Here is an 18,783-nt window from a genome sequence, read left to right on the forward strand (position 1 = left end):
GTTTAAAACTGCTGTTTTTCCTCCTGAGCCCAGGGTTTTGTACACTCTGTGATGTGCTCAGAACACACTGGCACAGTTATTCTCTGTTTAAGTAGTAAATCCTATCACATCCAACCCACATGTTTATATTGGATACTTACAAAATGAGAGATATTAAGTAGCTAAGCCTGGTTTTAAAGCTTTTTATAATACATCACAGCACTGGTGTTCCCTTAAGTAACCTAACTACCTTACAGTAGTTTCTATCCTTCCAATGCAATATTCACGAATTCACTCCGGGAGCCAATAATATTGGATTTGAACGTGGTGAGTGGTAGACTAAATAATTTATTCCTCTGTATGCACTTGTCTTTCTTCACATTAAAGTTTAACCCTTTTCTACCTGTTGTGGTTGACTGTCTATTAGGCTGCAGCTAGTGCAACAACTCATGGTTTCACCATTGCCAAGGATCTGTCATACTGTGTTTCAGTTTGCCCTCCTGTCCTTTACTTTAGGCCCCCTTCAGAAGTTTCACATTTTATTTTAATGTCTCCAGCATGCTTGTCTTTTCCACTGCACTTTGTGCAGGCACTTTATAAGTCAATTGCAGTATGAAATAAAGGTTGTTTATAGCCATAATTGGATTTTAATTTGTAAAACAGGCCAGTTCTGCTAGACTGTAACCCACAGGCTTGTTACTGATGAGCTGGCTCTGAGATGCTCTCGCTCTGTGTGCTCAGAGGAACTCAAAGGGGCTGAATTTCCATCACAGCTTCTGCAGGTAAGAGATTCAAATCTAGTTCATGACAATGTGTCACCACCTGGAAGGAGCAACACCAAGAAGCACTTACAGGAAGGACAACGTGCTGCTGGCCAACTCTTCCAGCAGAGCCAGAACATAAGCAAAAATTCCAGTGTCATCTAAAATTACTCAAAGGCCCAGAATACCTTCCCCAACTGACCACAATCTACATCTGAGTCACAAGTGGATCCTCTGGTGTTGGAGATGCCACATGTTGGAGGCAACAGTGGACAAGGCCCAGCATCAAGTGCTCCCATTTCACCCTTCTGCAATCTGAAATGATTAATCTAGCTTGCTCAGGCAACCCAAACCTCATTCCTGCTGACCAGGGCAGGACTCCTTTCCATTTCAATGCGGGGAGCTTCTCCCTGCGTCTACTCAAAATCCTCAATGGTGCCAGCAGGACGCTGGGTGTCATGAATGCTGTCCTGAGAATTACCTATCCATATCTGCACTTACCCTGACCTTACATTATTTGCCCAAACTCCTCCTTCACCTGAATTACCATGGTACCATTGCTCTTACATAGACCCCTTCAGCCCAGTCAAGACACTCCACCCTCTTCACCTGATGTTTTGACTCTATGGTTGACCACTCATAGGTGAGCTCATAATTTCATTTTCGATTACAGCTTATGGCCCTTATTAGAGTATTTCACCATTATTTACTGTTTCCTGAACTACACTTTATAGTTTTGTAAAGCCTGACTAGAAAACTGCCAGGACCTACCAGTTCATCGTCAAAATCAATAGGCTTTCAAAATAATACTAGAATTCTTTGTTTTTTTGGTTTGTTTTGGGGTTTTTTGTTTTTTTTTTTTTCTTTCCAGCTTTGCAAGCCTCCAAGTTTCAAGTTTTCAAGTTTTTCTTCTTCAAACATTGTAGCTAGAAAAATACTCCCTCTTTTTTCAAGTCAACTGAGATTCTTTCAGAACTCTTTAATGATAACAGTTAAGGATGTAAGAACACCATCAACAAATATAAGACTCACGGTAAAATCATGAGTGTTACTCAGCTGAGTCACAAGGCTTAGCAACATCAACCAAATCAGTCTGTCACTTCCAAAAGATGCTACCGCTATCCAGAATGGCAGATTTTTGTTTTTCCCACTGAAGGTTTAGGTCATCCAGACCCAGCTGTGATTGGACTTCAGTATTATAATCCAGCACTTCCTAATAAAAATATAATGAAGGTGGTCATGATTGAGTGGATATGATTGAGTGGTTATGACCTCCTCCTACGCTATGTTAGTTTATGAATACCTTCCTATCAAGGAAAGAAGGGGAAGAAGAGGGAAATGTATTGGACAGCTGGAAATTTAAAACTGTAATCCGCAAGAGACAGTCATATGCTGTGAAATAATCTGCATGGATGCTTTGCAGGTGAACAAAAGTCAACTCAGAATGGATTGTGTCCTAAATTTCAGTGAAAACACAGAGGTCTACCAGTTTCAGAAGTGGGGATGCTAATGCCTTGGGTAGATTTTAGCTATGCTATGTGACAAAGAACAAAATCTACAGGTTGCAAAACTGGTGATATCAGAATTTATTTTATGCAACAGTGGGTAGGCTGCTGTGTTAATGCCAGAGGCAAGCAAAATTCACCTTTAACTATGCACGCAGCCTGACAAGTACAAACCAAATGATTAAATATTTCCCAAGCATCTTTGAAATCAGATGTATGACAACCACAGACTACTGTCATTCACAAAACCTGCAAGCCTGTTGTCTCTCGAAGTCTCAAAATTGAGAGGCTGAAAATGTCAGGCTTAGTAGAAAGCCAATTCACTACTGTTGAAACTTCTGCAGGATGTCAGCATGCACAGTACCCCTCACGGATTTATCTTCTTGTGACAGGCAATCTGGCTTTAATTTCCCAAGTCTCTTTGTACTGTCCATTTACTATCAGTCAGCCTCCCCATATCGACACCTTTCTGATATACTATAAACAGAAGTAGTAGTAAAAAATAAGTAATCAGCTTCTCTATTTTGGTAAATAATGGAATAAAAAAATTTCTTGTCTTGAAGATTCTTGATCAATAAATTAGTACGAACAAAAAAACCAAATTAGTACTCTAGTACTATTCAAATATTTTTATGACCCAATTCACACTTAATAGTACAGATTCAATTCTAGCTTTTGGCAATATCTCTGTAATACCAGTGTCCTATATCATTCACCACCTGTAGCTTCAGCAGGTTTCCAACTGATTATAAATGACAGACAGTGGGGAAATCTGGAAAAATCACATTTTTCTTCCCTTGAGATATTGTCATTTATAAGGAAGGAGAACACAATTTAAAAAGAACATGAAATAATTATTCCCAATACTTCTACAATTACATTACATCACCTTTAATAAACTGAGGGAAGTGGAGAAATATTTTATGTTTTTTAAAATCACAGTATTTTATTGACTGTACTAGGCTCAAAAGCTCAGTTATACAGTAAAACAGTACTTCAAACTATAGAGGGGATCTTTGTGGTTAAGGCACTTACTGGATTCTCTTCTAACATTTTGAGTTTATCAGCCAGGTGTTGAGTCTGGTAACCACAGGAAGTTACTTACTTAATCTATTTTAGTGTTTCTAAATTCTGACAATTTTTGCTAGCTGAAAATTTTCACACTACACAATCATCTCATAAATGACTCTTCATTTTAGAAGCAGGATAGGGCTTTTTATAATCACTGAAATCTCCTCCCACCCTGCCATGAATAGATTGCTTGAAAGATTATCCACCATTTGTTTTAGAATAGCTGAACAGAGAATTGAAACTCTATCAAAAATACACACTACTATTCTTGCTCTTAAAACTCGTCATGAGCATGCACCTAAAAGGAAACAAATCTAACTTGTTTTTTGGTTTTTTTTTTTAAAAATCAAGCACTTCATCCCTAGCAAATCAATCACTTAAGAATGTACAGTGCTGAAGGGGTAAACCCATGTTCTCAAAAAAGATGGCTAGAAGTAAAACACAAGTTCAAATGAAACAGGAAGTATCCACTAAAAAAATAAAACTAAAAGAAAAATGCACAGCTCTTGGCTGTTATCTTAGTACTGTTATCAAAAGAATTGGAAAAAACAAAGCTGATACAAACCCGATGAACATAAAAACTCAATGCAATGGAGGCAATGCTGACATCAAGTTTAATAAGATAAATAAAATTAAAAAAATCTTCTTGACAACAGAAGTTCACAAGGACTGTCTACAGTACATACATACTAAAGGCCACTCAAGGATTCTGCTATCTTTTCCCATAGTCGTGATCCATAAGGAAAACATGAACAATTATCACATAAGTACTAGGCTAGAACTGAAAGAATGGTGAAAAGGGTATTTACCCACTTTCCAGCTTCAAACCAATAAAATCAGATCAAACCTATTTTGTGTCTGCATTTCTTTTCATTTTGACCTCATCCTGATCCACATCCATTTTTATATTCACCTAAAGCTTTGAAGCACTGTCACACACGTGCTAAGCACAGGGCTTTGCTGACACCTAAACAGCTGCCAAAAGACACTGGGTCCATGACAGGCATCCCATGGGAAAACTGTCAAGAAAAGGAGAATAGACCACTTGAATGTAATTTATCTGTCATCTATGTGCACAGCTCCTTTACACATATATATCAGCTGCACCAAAAGAGGGACACATCCTGATGCTCTTGCTAAGTTCTCAGGGGAAAAACTTTCAATCAATAGCAACAGTAGGTTTGATAAAGATCGCATCATTTGTCCTAAAGGTCAGCTTCACCATCCTGGATGGAGGAAAAAACCTCAGAAAGTTTTGCTAAGGAAATAGCTAGCCCAAATACTGGAACAAAATACATCAGTTTTAGTCGCCAAAATGCTCAGACATGAAATGTGTCAACTGAACACCATCAGTCACTAATGAACAGCAATTTCATAGGTGTTTTTTAAAAACAGGCTATGATCATCTAAAGGCATCACTTCGACTCCAATCTATAGAGAAAGGATAAACAGATGATCAGTTTGCAAAAACCTTAAAACTGATTTTCAGATGCGTATTAAAAAAACCCAGGAGGCAGTGAGATAGAGATTTGAAGTAGGAAATTCAAGTGCTCTAACTTGAAGAGTTAATTTTTACTGACAGAGTAGAAGGTTACGTTCGGCTCAACTATATTCCCTTTTTATCTGTCACGTACTAACACCAGCAAGACCAGAGGCATGCTAGGGTTACTGGAGGTTGCATCTACCAGCAGAGAAGCACACACAGATCTGTATTAGAACTCGTGAAAATCTAGGATTATTCAAGTCTTTGGTGCCTAAGGGCCAAAGAAGAGTGGCCTATGCCAGACACATAACCTTCATACCACTCGCAAGGGTAACCACTGCTAATCTTTAACAGTTGAGTAAACCTTTAGTGGGGGAAGACTTGAAAAGCTGGTTCAACTGGCCTTAGAGAGAGAACCAGAACCACGCCAACAATGTTCATGTACAGCGGTGAGCAAAGCTCTCCTTCTCTACTTGCACTGAGAAAATTGCTGCTGCCACCTTTATTTAAAAAACCAGCCCAGTACCCTGAGCTCCTGAAATTGGATGATGGTATTCCTTATTCAGAGAACAAGTGCTATTTTCAGTTCTTCCACTGGGAAAAAAAACCCAATGTAGTATTTAAAAAACTCCCAAGTTTTGGCACCTAGCCATGACAAAAAGCCAAAACCAATATGATTTCCAACAAAACACTGGAATGTACTCCACAGAACAGCTACAGTCTGGTGCACATCAACTGTTGGTGGCCTTTCGCTACAGCTAACTACATACTGCCAATATTAGCTATCAATCATTTCAACCCCAGGTAATGGATTGTTGTTCATTATCTCAATTTCTAGTTTTTAAGCATTTTTAAGCAGACACATAAAATTAGAATCCTTTTAACTCTAAAACTTACTTCCTAAACTTACCAAATCCCCCTCTCAATGTTTTCATTTCACTCAGGGCATGCTGTAATTCCCTCTGATGAATATGGCGGGCATTAGGAAAACGCTGAAGAGCTTCATATAATAGTGCCACGTAAGGACTGACCACAGCTGAACGCAGCAGGCCAAAGGTATGCTTTCCAGGGCAAGTGACTGCCAGGATTGAAAGAAACAAATCAAGGGCTTTTTCATCTGTGCATTACAGGTGCTACTAAAGAAAGGTGCATCACGTCATCTGAGTGTTGTGAGGATCATGACTGAAAATACTATTTGTAATGAAATATTTTGAATGTTGGATTCAGGATGAATTTCTTCTGACACCTTTTTATATGTCATTTAAACCATTCATTGACCATAATTATCTATTAGTTTAAGTGTAGACAGTTACCTAGTCAAATGACTAGAGGCTACCTGAAAGATAATGACAATTACAGTGAATTTAGTTTCACTCACACAGGTAGAGTTCACAGTGTGGAGCTGAAGCTGTAGGAGGGCAAATAATGGCACTTAGCCAATAATGCTATACATGAGATTTGCAAAGTGAGAGCATCTTTGTGCAAAACATGACCCTAAGCAAATACCAGGAATTACCTGTCCTTTTACCAATCTCCAGTCATGTTTTGATGAAAAGAATGAAAAACAAAACAAAACCCACCCAAGAACAAGCAGGCTCACCCACACATTGTTCAAGGGATGATCAAAATACATGCATCCATCTTTCATCAATATTTCTAAACACAGGCAAGTAATTCGAAAAGCAAAATACCTGTAATGTATACAAGGCTACAGCCTGTTATTCCACTGAGCTATTCACCAAGCTTTCAGGAGTGAGGATGATTACTGAGGAAGCCCAAAAAACTTTACTGACTGTAAGTAGCTAATCAAAGAGTACCAACACAACCAATCGTGTAGGTATCTAATCAGCTGGCCTTTCTATAGACAGCTGAACAGCAGCTGGATGAAGCTGTGTGAACACAGCCCAAAATTACATGTTTAGATAGGCAAAAGAAATAGTCATAATGTAAACAGGAAAGTGTCTGGGTTGGATAAATCTGTCCAACTGCTATCGCCCATTGGAGTATAGTTTTCCATCCACAGCACCATTAATTGGTAACGCAAAATTCCTGAAGTAAAAGGACCAAAATATGAATAAAGTTTTCAAGGCTAAAAAGTCTCACGTAGATTACAGCCTTTTCCTTACTGGCACAGCTAGGCATTTCTGAATGGTATCGCAGGCATGAAAAATACAGGTTTGGATTAAGTTGTGCTTTACTCTTCTGAGCTGAGTGTTCACTGTGAAGACCTGACAAACATAATGCTTTACTCCATGCAAGCTGCTGTGCTTCTGGGCAAGAGCAGCAGATGGTACCCAAATAGCAAAAAAATATCTTTCAAGAGCACAAAAGGGAACTAAATAAACTTAAATGTGAAACATTTGTTTAGCCTTAGATCCTCCCATCCCATGTCAGTTAGTAATGATGAACTTAACAGGCTGATTTTGTCACTTCTGTCTACATCCATTTGTTTTTGTAACTGTGCATGCACAAAAAGTAAGTAATGTGTGTTGAGAGGAAGAAAATAAGATGTACATCACCCCTCTAAGTGAGATGTCTGAACTTTAAGAGTATAACAAATTTCCACATGTCAGCTGAAAATTAAAGATCTCATGCACACGGAGTTTGCAGCAAAAAGGTGAATAAACCCAGATTATTGCAGCTTGCTTTCACCAATAACTAAGCTAAGTCAAATCACTTTCCACATTACCCTCCTTCCGCTGACCAAAAGCCAACTGTTTCACCACACTGATGCACGCACATGGCTGAGCATTTAAACTCAAGGCCTGGTGACTCAGGATGTAATTTCACAGCCAGTTTGAACCAAGACTCCCACCTGGAGTACTGCATCCAGCTCTGGGGTCCCCAGTACAAGACAGACATGGAGCTGCTGGAGCGAATCCAGAGGAGGGCCACGAAGCTGATCAGAGGGCTGGAGCACCTCTCCTATGAAGACAGGCTGAGAGAGTTGGGGTTGTTCAGCCTGGAGAAGAGAAGGCTCCGGGGAGATCTAATTGCAGCTTACCAGTTTCTGAAGGGGCCTACAGGAAAGCTGGAGAGGGACTGTTTATCAGGGAGTATAGTGACAGGACAAGGGGTAATGGGCTTAAGCTGAAGGAGGGTCGATTTAGATTAGATGTTAGAAATAAATTCTAGAGTGGTGAGGCACTGGAACAGGTTGCCCAGAGAGGTTGTAGATGCCCCATCCCTGGCAGTGTTTAAGACCAGGTTGGATGGGGCTTTGGGCAACGTGGTCTAGTGGAGGGTGTCCCTGCCCGCAGCAAGGGGGTTGGAACTAGACGATCTTTAAGGTCCCTTCCAACCCAAACCATTCTGTGATTCTTTGATTCTATGAGATGAGTGAGGACTACTATCAGAGATAGTGGCTGTTCACCTCACCTCACCTCTAACTACTCACTCTCACCTGCTGCACTTGCATTCATGGTGGGCCACATCAGTGAAATAATCAGTCTGAAAACTAAACTAGAAGACAGACATGTTTTCAGATAACTGTTCTAGCTCACCCACATCAGCCCAGTGGGAATCCTGCACTGCTGACATAAAAAAATGACCCTTTCATCAGCAGACTCCACTTTTTGACTAGAAGTGACCATGGAATCTCACCCTTTCATGGGGAGTTCTTAAAACAGGTAAAATTTCTACTTAAATACCAAGAGAGCTTACAAAAGCATTCAGGCATCTAAGTTCCATTAAAACAGTACTACTTGAAAAGTTTAATATTAAAGAAAGCCATAAGCTATATTATATAAATTAGCCTATGGCTAATTATTATTATATACGTAATCACAGAATTATAGAATGGTTTGGGTTGGAAGGGACGTCAAAGACCATCTAGTTCCAACCCCCCTGCCATGGGCAGGGACACCCCCCACTAGACCAGGTTGCCCAAAGCCCCATCCAACCTGGCCTTGAACACCGCCAGGGAGAAGGCATCCACAGCTTCTCTGGGCAACCTGTTCCAGTGCCCCATCAAAAGGGGTTATGATAGACTTCTTGTCTTCTATCTGGAAAGACAGGCACAAGACAGTACCAAATCATGTTTTAGAGAATAAACCAACACAGAGTAAAACAAAAGAAAACAAAACAAGAGACCCTAAATGTCTGCTTCCACTTTTTTGTCTTGAAGAAACCATCATGACAGTGGTCCTCACTTGAAATGTCACGAGGTGCCATGATGATGGTGAGGGAAAAGTCAAGGCTGCACAGTCATACGCGACGGGAACAGTGTACCCTACCCCTATAAAAGGGCTCATTACACACATTCATTAAAAATATCCTACTGCTCTGCTTGAAAACATTGCAAGGGTAGCAAAGCCCATTGTCGAGGAACTGCTGCCAGCAAAAAGACCATCTTCACTTGACTTAGCTCCAACTGTGGTGTCTTGGTTTTCCATGAAGATGCTGACAGACAAAACATCACTAAAATCCTGCCTCCCTTTGATTCAATGACAAAAATTCTATTAGTTTAATCACACAGAGATTTAACCCAAGTTACTTACAAATGTCTGAAAACACCAGGGGAAAAAAAAGTCAGAAAGGCCAAGTGCCGTTGATGTAAACTCAGCAGTTGCTTTGCATAAAAGTAAACATACAGTTAGTTAAAAACAAAACCAAAAAAAGCAAGAAGAAAGCAAACGCAAAATAACAGCAGCTCACCTTTTGAGGGGGTGGTCCGTGGTCATCCAAATAAGTGGAATTTCCTACAAAAAGAAGGTGGAGATAAACAAAAGTCATCCAATGCAACTTGAAAACTTGCCAATCCATAGAAACAGTGTATCTCTATCCCACTGGTTCTGTGGTGTCAAATAATTCAAGGAAAATAAATATCCTCTGCTTTAATTTTTGATTAACAAGAGAAAAACAAAACTAATTTGTTTTGGCTACAATTGTGATAAAAGATTAGATGCACATTGTCATTTTAGCATAAAACTAAATGTGCCAAAGCAGCTTTAATTAAATAATCATGGCATTCAATTATTTGCATGGCAAAAACCGTCAGCTGCATCCTTGTACGTTTTAAGCAAGCGAGCACAGTTAACTTCAAAAAGATTTCTTAAATAATAAAGTATCAAAGGCCTTCATCAGATTTCGGTCTGATGGAGTTGACAAGCATTCACTTATCTCTCTTCTAACATGGAATTTCCCCAACCTCCAAGCTACTTTTTTGTTCCCGAACAGTATCAATTGAATGGGAGTTGTATTCTGATGTAATTACACCTGCCTTTTCAAGATGTTCTTTTCATTCAGACAAAAAGCTTCAGGGGGGGGAAAAAAGCTTCTAAAATTTTTACGTGCTCCCTTCTTTGTTAGCTACAATTAAAAAGGCAACAATTGCAGACTTTTTACCCATTATATACAAACACACACACACTGATATATAAAATGCACCATCCCACATACACCCGTATGCTTTCCTCCCTGCAACTGTCCTTCCTGAACCCTTCTCTCAAATGATTAATCAGGAGCTTTCCCAACATGTCCCAGCAGAAGATGAAACCTTGCAGTGAGTCTAAAAGTTCCCCTGGGGCCACACATGCCTCTCCTTTCAGTCATCCTCATACCAAAGACAACAAAAATACCTCTGCTCTAACCTTATATCAGTATGGAGTATAAGAATAATTTTTACAAGTGCCTACTAGATATCCAAATGTCAGGTGGAGGAGGACTGTAATAACCATGTCCCACTTGTGAGCATCTCCATTCCTGGGGTGTTGAATGGGCAGCAGATCCCACTTCCGGGGCAACGCAGGCTAGTGGGAGTAAAACTTAATTCGGCACCAAAGACCTTTTCTCTTGTCAATCCGGCCAAAAGAACATGGTTTCACATTGTTTTTTGGAGTACCAGAAAAAACAGAGATTTCTGGATCCATGAGGCAGGAAGGAGAAGTTTGTATGTGAGTAAGCGTGATAAATTTCCACGTACAATAAAAAGTCAGGATTACTTTGCAGAAGTGTTTTGCTTTCTGCTTTTAATATGCTTTTCTAGCATAGGTTATAAAGTTATGAAAACTTGAGTCAAAAGGCTTCCAACTCATCTAATGTCCTGATACCCAAAAGTCATTCTTTTACAGATGTAGGTACCTTGATCTTGCGAGAGTTCGTACAACTACAAAAGCCTGAACAGTAAATTTTTGACGGTCATCTGAGATCATGAATCATCTTCTAAAGCATACCAGAAACTCATCTCTCTATACATTTGACACAAACAACCATCCTTCAAACAACCCAGTTGATTATTTTAATGTCATGGATAATATGGCTGATTCCGTATATTCAGGATAAGTTCTATTATCCATTCCTCTGATACAATTGCAATTGCCAGGGAAGCAATTCAGTTCCCAGACTGCTAACAGAGTTGTGGGTGGCTTTCCAATAAAGTAGCTATTCCATACACAATGAGATGGACTTGAAAAGAAGGATTTCAGGAAAACCCAGAGTCACACTTGGAGAGAAGCAAGCAAAGCTCTGTTAGTGCCTTGCCTTTCACACTCATTCAGGATTTAATTTTGCTGTAGGATCAGGCTGTTACTGTGTAGTTCATAGCAACTTTCTCCTCTTTCTAATTAATTAAATTGAAAGACTGCCACTGTTGTTGATAAAAATAACTTTTGTGGTTTTCTCATTGTGTCAGGAAAATTGTTTTATTTTGATCCATGCAAAAAAGCATTTTTGTTGTCTAAGTAAGTTAACACATTAGAAATGCCATAAACATTATAAGAAAACTACTGATTTCTTAAAAGGAGTAACAAAACTTAGAGTTTTATAATTTGTATGAAGAAGGACACATTAATAGTCATATATACTTCTCATCTCCCCAAAACATAGGCAGTTTATGTTTACCCAAATAAAAAGAAATATTTGCTACATATATATATGCACACATTAACTGTATCTTTAGCAATGACCTATCACAGCCTCTTTTGCTGTAGAGAAGGATTTGAATTACCACCTTCTCTTGAGAAAATAGATCATTACAGTCATAGTTTACACAGCACCTTAGAGAGCAGCGTCAAGAGTGTGTAAGCTATATTACAGAAACCTTTCTGAGATATTCTTTAAAATTAAGGAGCCAATAACATAACCAATTTTACCTTTCCGTGTCAGTAATCTATGTTCTTAGTATGCATGCTGCATTTTCTTTCCTTTGTAATTTTTTAATGATTACAAGTAAATCAAAATATCCCTGGATTTGAACAGGCATCCTGTAGGTTTGATTTCTACTTTGAAAATGTTTTGGGGGTTTTGTTGTTTGTTTGGGTTTTCTTTTTTTGGAGGGTATGCGTGTGTGTTTTGGTTTTGTGGGTTTGGTTTTTTAATACAGCACAGTCTATTTACTACTGTATCCACTTAAAAGACAACAGTACAATTTTGGCCCATTTTAGCCTGGAGAAGAGGAGGCTGAGGGGAGATCTTACTGCTCTCTACAACTACCTCAAAGGAGGTTGTAGTGAGGTGGGTGTTGGTCTCTTCTCCCAAGTAACTAGCAAAAGGACAGGAGGAAATGGTCTCAAGTTGTGTTAGGGGAGGTGCAAATTAGATATTAGGAAAAATTTCTTCACCGAAAGAGTGGTCAGGCATTTGAACAGGCTGCCCAGAGAGATGATGAAGTCACCATCCCTGGAGGTGTTAAAAAAAAAAAATGTGTAGATGTGGCACTTCGGGACATGGTTTAGTAGACGTTGTGGTGCTGGGTTGACGGTTGGACTTGATGATCTTAGAGGTCTTTTCCAGCCTTCTATGATTCTATCAGGGTTTTTTTCATGGCAGTTGCTTGCTCAAATCCAGAAGCAATTAATGGTGAGAGCAACTAATTGCCAGGCAGACACAAGTGATCAAGGAAATTAAGAATACTGATTTGAAACCTAGTCAGAACAGCTTACCAACAAGGAGCAGAGGAAGGAAAGCTGCAGACACTCCCCAGTGCGTTACACTGCCCCAAAGGCCACGTGCTGAGCTAGTTCCCTGCCCTGCCCCATCTCCTACTTCTGCTCTTAAGGCACATGAACCAGAGCCGATCTCAGCATCCACTGCATGCCACATCAATTCAACAGTCTGAACTCTTTTGGGTTTATGTTTAAAACGAGTATTTGTTTTCAGCAATAAAAGTGAAACATTTCGCTGTATGATTCATACCATACCCTAAATAAAAACACTAAAATAACTCAACAAATCCAACTGCGATGGAGCGGAGCAGGCAGGCTCTGGAGTAGGCCGGCCAGTTCCTTAACCCCACGCAGCCCTGCATGAGCTCTCACTGATCATCGTATCACAGAATTGGGCTTGTTTCCATTCTGCTTGCAAAGCAGGGGCCACACTACAGGAAGCTTAATGCATGCAGAAATATCCTGAAAAACGCGCACCTAGGTCAGAATATTTCTGCAGAAAAGCTGCAAGAAAGAAGATGACTTTCTAACACAAGAAGAGGCTATAAAAAACTTACTAAGCATGACTCCCAAGTTGGATATTTATAAATTTTATGAACTTAACACAGGATGCAGCTTTCACACATAGGGCCACTTTTCAGCGAATACATATCAGACTAGTTTAGTTTAAAAACAAAAGAAAAATTCAGCATTATAAATATTACAACAGTGGAGAAATACCAAGGTAATGCCAATCTATGAACAATTGTCCACTAAGAGATGACAAAGTGGTACAAAAAGGAAAGTTGCACAGTAAAAATCAGGGACTTAGGAATTCATTCCATAAACACTGAAACCACTGTTCATAAGCTCATATGTTTAACTACATCAACATGACAAACTTATCTAAGATGGCAAACATTATTATGCAGCTTTCATATGCTCTGGCACAGACAGCATGTGTTTGACATCCCTAAGTGCCACAAGAAAAGAAGAGGTGGAAATGATAAAGCGATAGAAGAAGAGGTCATCTTTCCTCATTAACAATCTAGTCCATTGCCCTGAAGCAACCTATGTGATTAAATTATTATGATGACTTCAGAGAAGTCCTTTAATAAAGCTTTACTAAAGATATCATTGTTCTTGTCTGTTGTCTGACAAGACACTTCTAGATTAATTTTGTTTTTCCTGGAGTATTTATTCTTTAAAAAAACAGATTTTTCTGCCTTATAATATATTCTGCCTTCCTGTAATAGCATGGAAGTTTAAGGCATTAGAAACAAGTCAGACCGAATAATCAAGTCTCAGAACAGTGGTATCCCGCATTACACAAACACGCTCAACAGCACACTTGAGCTGAATGAACATTCTCTTCCAGTCTGTCAGGAAAAAAAAAAAAAAAAAAAAAACAACCCCAAAAAACCCCCTCCCTCAGCTTTATTACAGAACATGGTGAATATGTGGAAGCAGTCCAAATTTTTCCATAATTTATTATCTTTGAGGTTAAGTGAATCAGCTGTATACAAAATCTTTGGGGAAACCTCGTGGTTATGTTCCTTTTTTCTTGGAATCACTAAGTGTGGGGGTTTTGCTTGAAGCGAGCCAACTTTATACACAGAAAGATGGTCAGTCACCAGAATTAAGGATAAATATACTGTGTCCAGTTCACGATCATGGAAAACAAGGACAACTGCAATCCTGGATAAAACCTTTCCAAAAAATGAATGGGGAGTACAGGAAGATGTGGTGAATGGGTTGATGTATGAATGGAAGACCCTTTGATAGCAACCGAAACAGGATCACTCCATTTGAACAATTTAGATATCACGCGGAAAGAACGGAGTAGAGATGAAGGGAGAAAGCCAACATGGAAACTGTGGAGTTTTGACTGTTTTCCTGGAGCAACGTTTTCCCTTGGTGGGAATCACAAGCAGCAGTCTAAAGAAGCTGGGATCTAGCTACTGCCAAACTAATGTGTCTTGTGAAAATTGCGCTTTGTTCTCTTCACTTGGCCACTGTCTCAAACTTCCAGGCGCCAATACAACCTTTACGGGCATACCGTCCCTTAGATCATCTGACGTCTAAAGGAAAGGAGCAGTTTAACAGTTGTCTGATGAGTCTTCTGGTCTGGAACTCAAGGCTTTGAAGAACAACTCCCCCACCAAGCACCCCTAATCATTAAGAACTGCACCTTCAAAATAAATGAAGGTGCCAGACAGCAATCAGAAGAGGATGAGTTCTGCTCTGCTTCCAGACAAAAAAATTATTTAAGCAAGAAACTCGAAATCCACCCACAATCAAAATCAGTTCATGGCTCCCCAGTGCCAGTTACCATTTTATGCTACGCAATTTCCTTGCTCTTTTCCTTCCACCATGAAGAATTTCCTGCTACAGAAAACAGTGGGGAGGCTCCACTGGTAGGAGCGTTAACTCGAACAGGATGCCCATGGCTGGCAGCACGTACCCAGGTCAGGCAGGACTGCTAGGAACAACAGACTAGGGGTGGTTTCTGCAGTTTATTCTCAGCCTCCTGCATTTTATAGGTGTCTTTTTTTTCTTCCTTTTCTTTATTTTTTTTTCCTCCTAGCAGAACAGTGAATATCCTTAGAAATGTCATAGATTTTTACACATCTGAAATAATAAGATGTTCTTAGTAATCATGCCATGGAGCCATTTGTGGTCCAAAAGCAGGAAGGGGGCTAGGGACTACAACTTGAAAACTAACAGCTTAGCAGAATGACGTAGTCCAGCTCAAAGCCAACCTAAAATGAAAACTCTGCTATAGCTGAGGTCAGCAAAGCCATACCAGCTTTAACAAAGGGAACTTTTTCACAGGTGTGCAGAGAAGATTAACATAGCAAAACCCCACTGACCAGTCTGCACTGGAATACCAATTACTGCAATTTCTTCCATTGTAGATAAAAGGCTCTGTACCTACAAATGGTTTCCTCTGTGCAAGACTAACATCCTGTCAAAATTTTCATTTTGACCATGAAGAAAATGTAGAGTAAGCATTATTTTTTTAAAAAAACATTCTGAAATGGATTTTTCTGCTTCTTTTCTTGCCTTTCAAAACATTTTGGTTTTTCCTTATTTTTTTAAATCATAAATACCATAAAACCCCAACTCCAAAGCCATACATTTAAGTCACTCTACATCACTGCATGCAATGAAGTAAAGAAGCTGGAACATGATAAAAATACCTATTTGGCTTTATTACCCAGTCAACTGAACCCTGGAAACTTCATTAAGATATAGTTCAGATTTGTTTACCTACCAGTTTTACACTTCTAACACAATTAGGAGAGAAACTGGCATGCATAAGCGCAGTTTTTTAAAACTTACTGGTAATTCTGTATATGTGATTTATATAAAAGTACCACTGGAATACCGATATAAAAGGTTTGGATAATGGTGGGTTCTAAATCAATGTAGAATATACATCAGAGAAAGATTCTGAATGAAGAAAAATACTTTTATGAAAACAAATATTAAAGAATACTGACTTGCTGTATACTTATCAGTTTGTCCAAATCTATTAGTGTTTAAATTTATACGCTTGCCTTTTAGCATACTCATACCCATAGATCAATTTCTTTGGAAAAGTGTCCACGTTCACTGTATTTGTTATAGTCAAACATACTGAAATGTATGATTATAATTCATACAGAAGACATTCAAAACTTTCAGTGGTTTAGGTCAAATAAAAAAAATTGAAAAAAAAATCAAAATTGTGATATGACCCTATCTATCCAAATTATGTGATCTACAGAAAGCACCTCAAAGGAAATATTGCAGACATTTGGTTTACTGGTGATATTCCTGGTGCTTTTTGCTTTTGTTTCTACTCTTTAGTGACAGACTTTCCAGCCTATAATTCTACAAGATGAAAGACCCACTGTAATGAACGTTTAGAAATGCTGGCTAGATGAAACTGAATCTGAATATTTGATAATGAAAACTCTTGGCTAAAACTGCTTTCAAATAAAGAGAAAAATCCTTCCATCTTACAAACTCAAAAGACAGACCTAGGTGGCCTGACATCAGAAAGTTCATAATCTTCCTACTACAACACCCACATTGTGTATTTGTCCTATATGCTTATCAAGCAGTTGAGTATTTTGCTCCGAGACTCTTGCTGAGAGATTTTTCCTAACTCCCAATTGCTAGACACATGCATCTGATCTTTGCTCTGGAAGTCTTCCACGACAAGTTCACATCAACTTTTTTCTTGTACTGGCCTTTAGTACCCAGAAACCTTCATAGCCCAGTATATACTGGCCCCAGGCCAACATACCCACAAACAGCAGTCTTACTCTCTGCACTGCTACTTCTCAACCCCCTTCTACTCCTCTGAGATCCTCCTCGTCTTTCTCCGAGATCTTTGCAGGTTCAGTCATCCTTTCTGCACCTGACGGCAGCACATCACCTGTCCAGTTACCCCAGTGAGAGGCTGACTGCTGTCCTGCTGGTTTCGGCACATGCAGCAGAGAGGTGCAGGCAGGACAGAGGAAGGTGCACGCTAGGCACAGCCCTCCTCCTGCAAAGAGAGGAGATTCCAGAAGGCAAAGCTGCTCTGAAATCACAGATCCTCTCCAAATTGTGTGGTTAAGCCTTGCTTCAATACACCTTATACAGAAAGATAACGAGCATTTCAAAATGTACAGACAGGTGTTTCATTTTATTCTTTGTTTTGTCAATAAACTGCTTTATTACTACGGGGGGCAGTGAGAGGGGAGGGAAAAAAAATAAAAATCACATCAAGTAATAAAACCAGCCTCAACAGGTATTTTCCTGCAATCAAAGAAAAAGTAGATATGTATCTCTTTGTCAAGACAGTGCAGAGAAAACCTAATGACCAAAGTAATATAAGGTGCCATTAAGCCAAACTATTTCCATTTTATCTTAATGTGTTTTGCTATGAAAACAAAGACTGTGATCTATCTCTGCGGCCAGGTTGCTCTCTACTACATGCATTTCAAAGTCCCATTAATCTATTCTTCATCTTCACTCTACTTTTCAGCTCATTCTCAAATTCTGTTTTCCGGTATCACATAGTAAATGGACACTGATTAAATATGGGGTCTCCCCCTACCCGCCCCCAAAGAAGTTTTTTATCCTACCTTCTGTCACAAAGTGTACCAGATCTCTTGTAATGACTATGACTTGTATTCCTTTCTTGATTTCCTTAGCAAGATTTACATTAATAAAAATGCAGAGTCAGTTCTATAAATACACATAGTACTATGTTTCTTGGTGCCGTTTAGGGTTTCCCTGGGAAAAATTCTCCTCCCAAAACGTGCGGTCAAGCAATACTTAAAGCTAGGCAACTACAAACAAAGCTGTTCAAAATTTAAGGGGCGAGTTGGGAAAAGCTCACAGTTCGACAGCTGAACTGCCACCCACTGAAACTGCACAGACAAAGACTGGGCTGGTCTCCTACTTCATTTCCTAAGTGGCTAACATGAGAAGAATAGTGGAAACCGTGTCAAATTACTATGACTGAATACAAAAAGGATCGGTGTAGTACAGAAACTAGCAAGTTAGACAGTAGTTAGAAATATCTGATGTTTGGAAATGAGCTAGACTTAATGACATTCAGGTAGCATAGTTAGGAAACTGCCTGTGGCAGTCTGCATTAACAGTTACCTTTGAGAATTAACACAGAATGAATGAGTGAAAATCTGGCTGAAAGACAATACTCTGAAAGTAGTTATCAAAAACTAACACTCTTAAACTGGAAACAGACAAATGTTGCAGTAAGTCGGGGGATGCACGCTGGCCACCTCTGGGGATCTCCAAGAGCAGATTAGACAGGCATCTGCCAGGAATGACCCAGGTATTGTCACGCTGCTTTAGAACTAACAGGCAAATCAAACCAGCTCCCATTCCAGCCCTCTTTCTTTTTACTGATTTTTTTAAAAAAAAACAAACAAACAAACAAACGAACTTTCCCTGGGTGTTCTTCTGGGTCCTATCACTCAATATCCTCATTCATGACTTGAAATATGCATTAAAGAACGCTGGTATTAAATTTGATAACAATACCAAATGAAAGGATTTGACATCTGCTGAAACTCTGGGGCGAACACAGAAAGATATTGATCAGTTAAAGTGGTCTG

The 18,783-nt window shown here is 39.3% G+C and overlaps 1 protein-coding gene across 1 annotated transcript in view; it reads right to left on the bottom strand.

Annotated features, from left to right (window-relative positions):
• The window catches only part of UST (uronyl 2-sulfotransferase), a 166,170-nt gene that overhangs the window by 91,416 nt on the left and 55,971 nt on the right, over window positions 1-18,783 (bottom strand). The window contains exon 2 of the mRNA XM_054822007.1: window positions 9,456-9,499. Coding sequence (XP_054677982.1) covers window positions 9,456-9,499 — 44 coding nt within the window. The remainder of the gene's footprint in view (window positions 1-9,455; window positions 9,500-18,783) is intronic.

The sequence above is a fragment of the Grus americana genome, chromosome 3 (assembly GCF_028858705.1).
Source record: "Grus americana isolate bGruAme1 chromosome 3, bGruAme1.mat, whole genome shotgun sequence".
NCBI classification, from domain to species: domain Eukaryota; kingdom Metazoa; phylum Chordata; class Aves; order Gruiformes; family Gruidae; genus Grus; species Grus americana.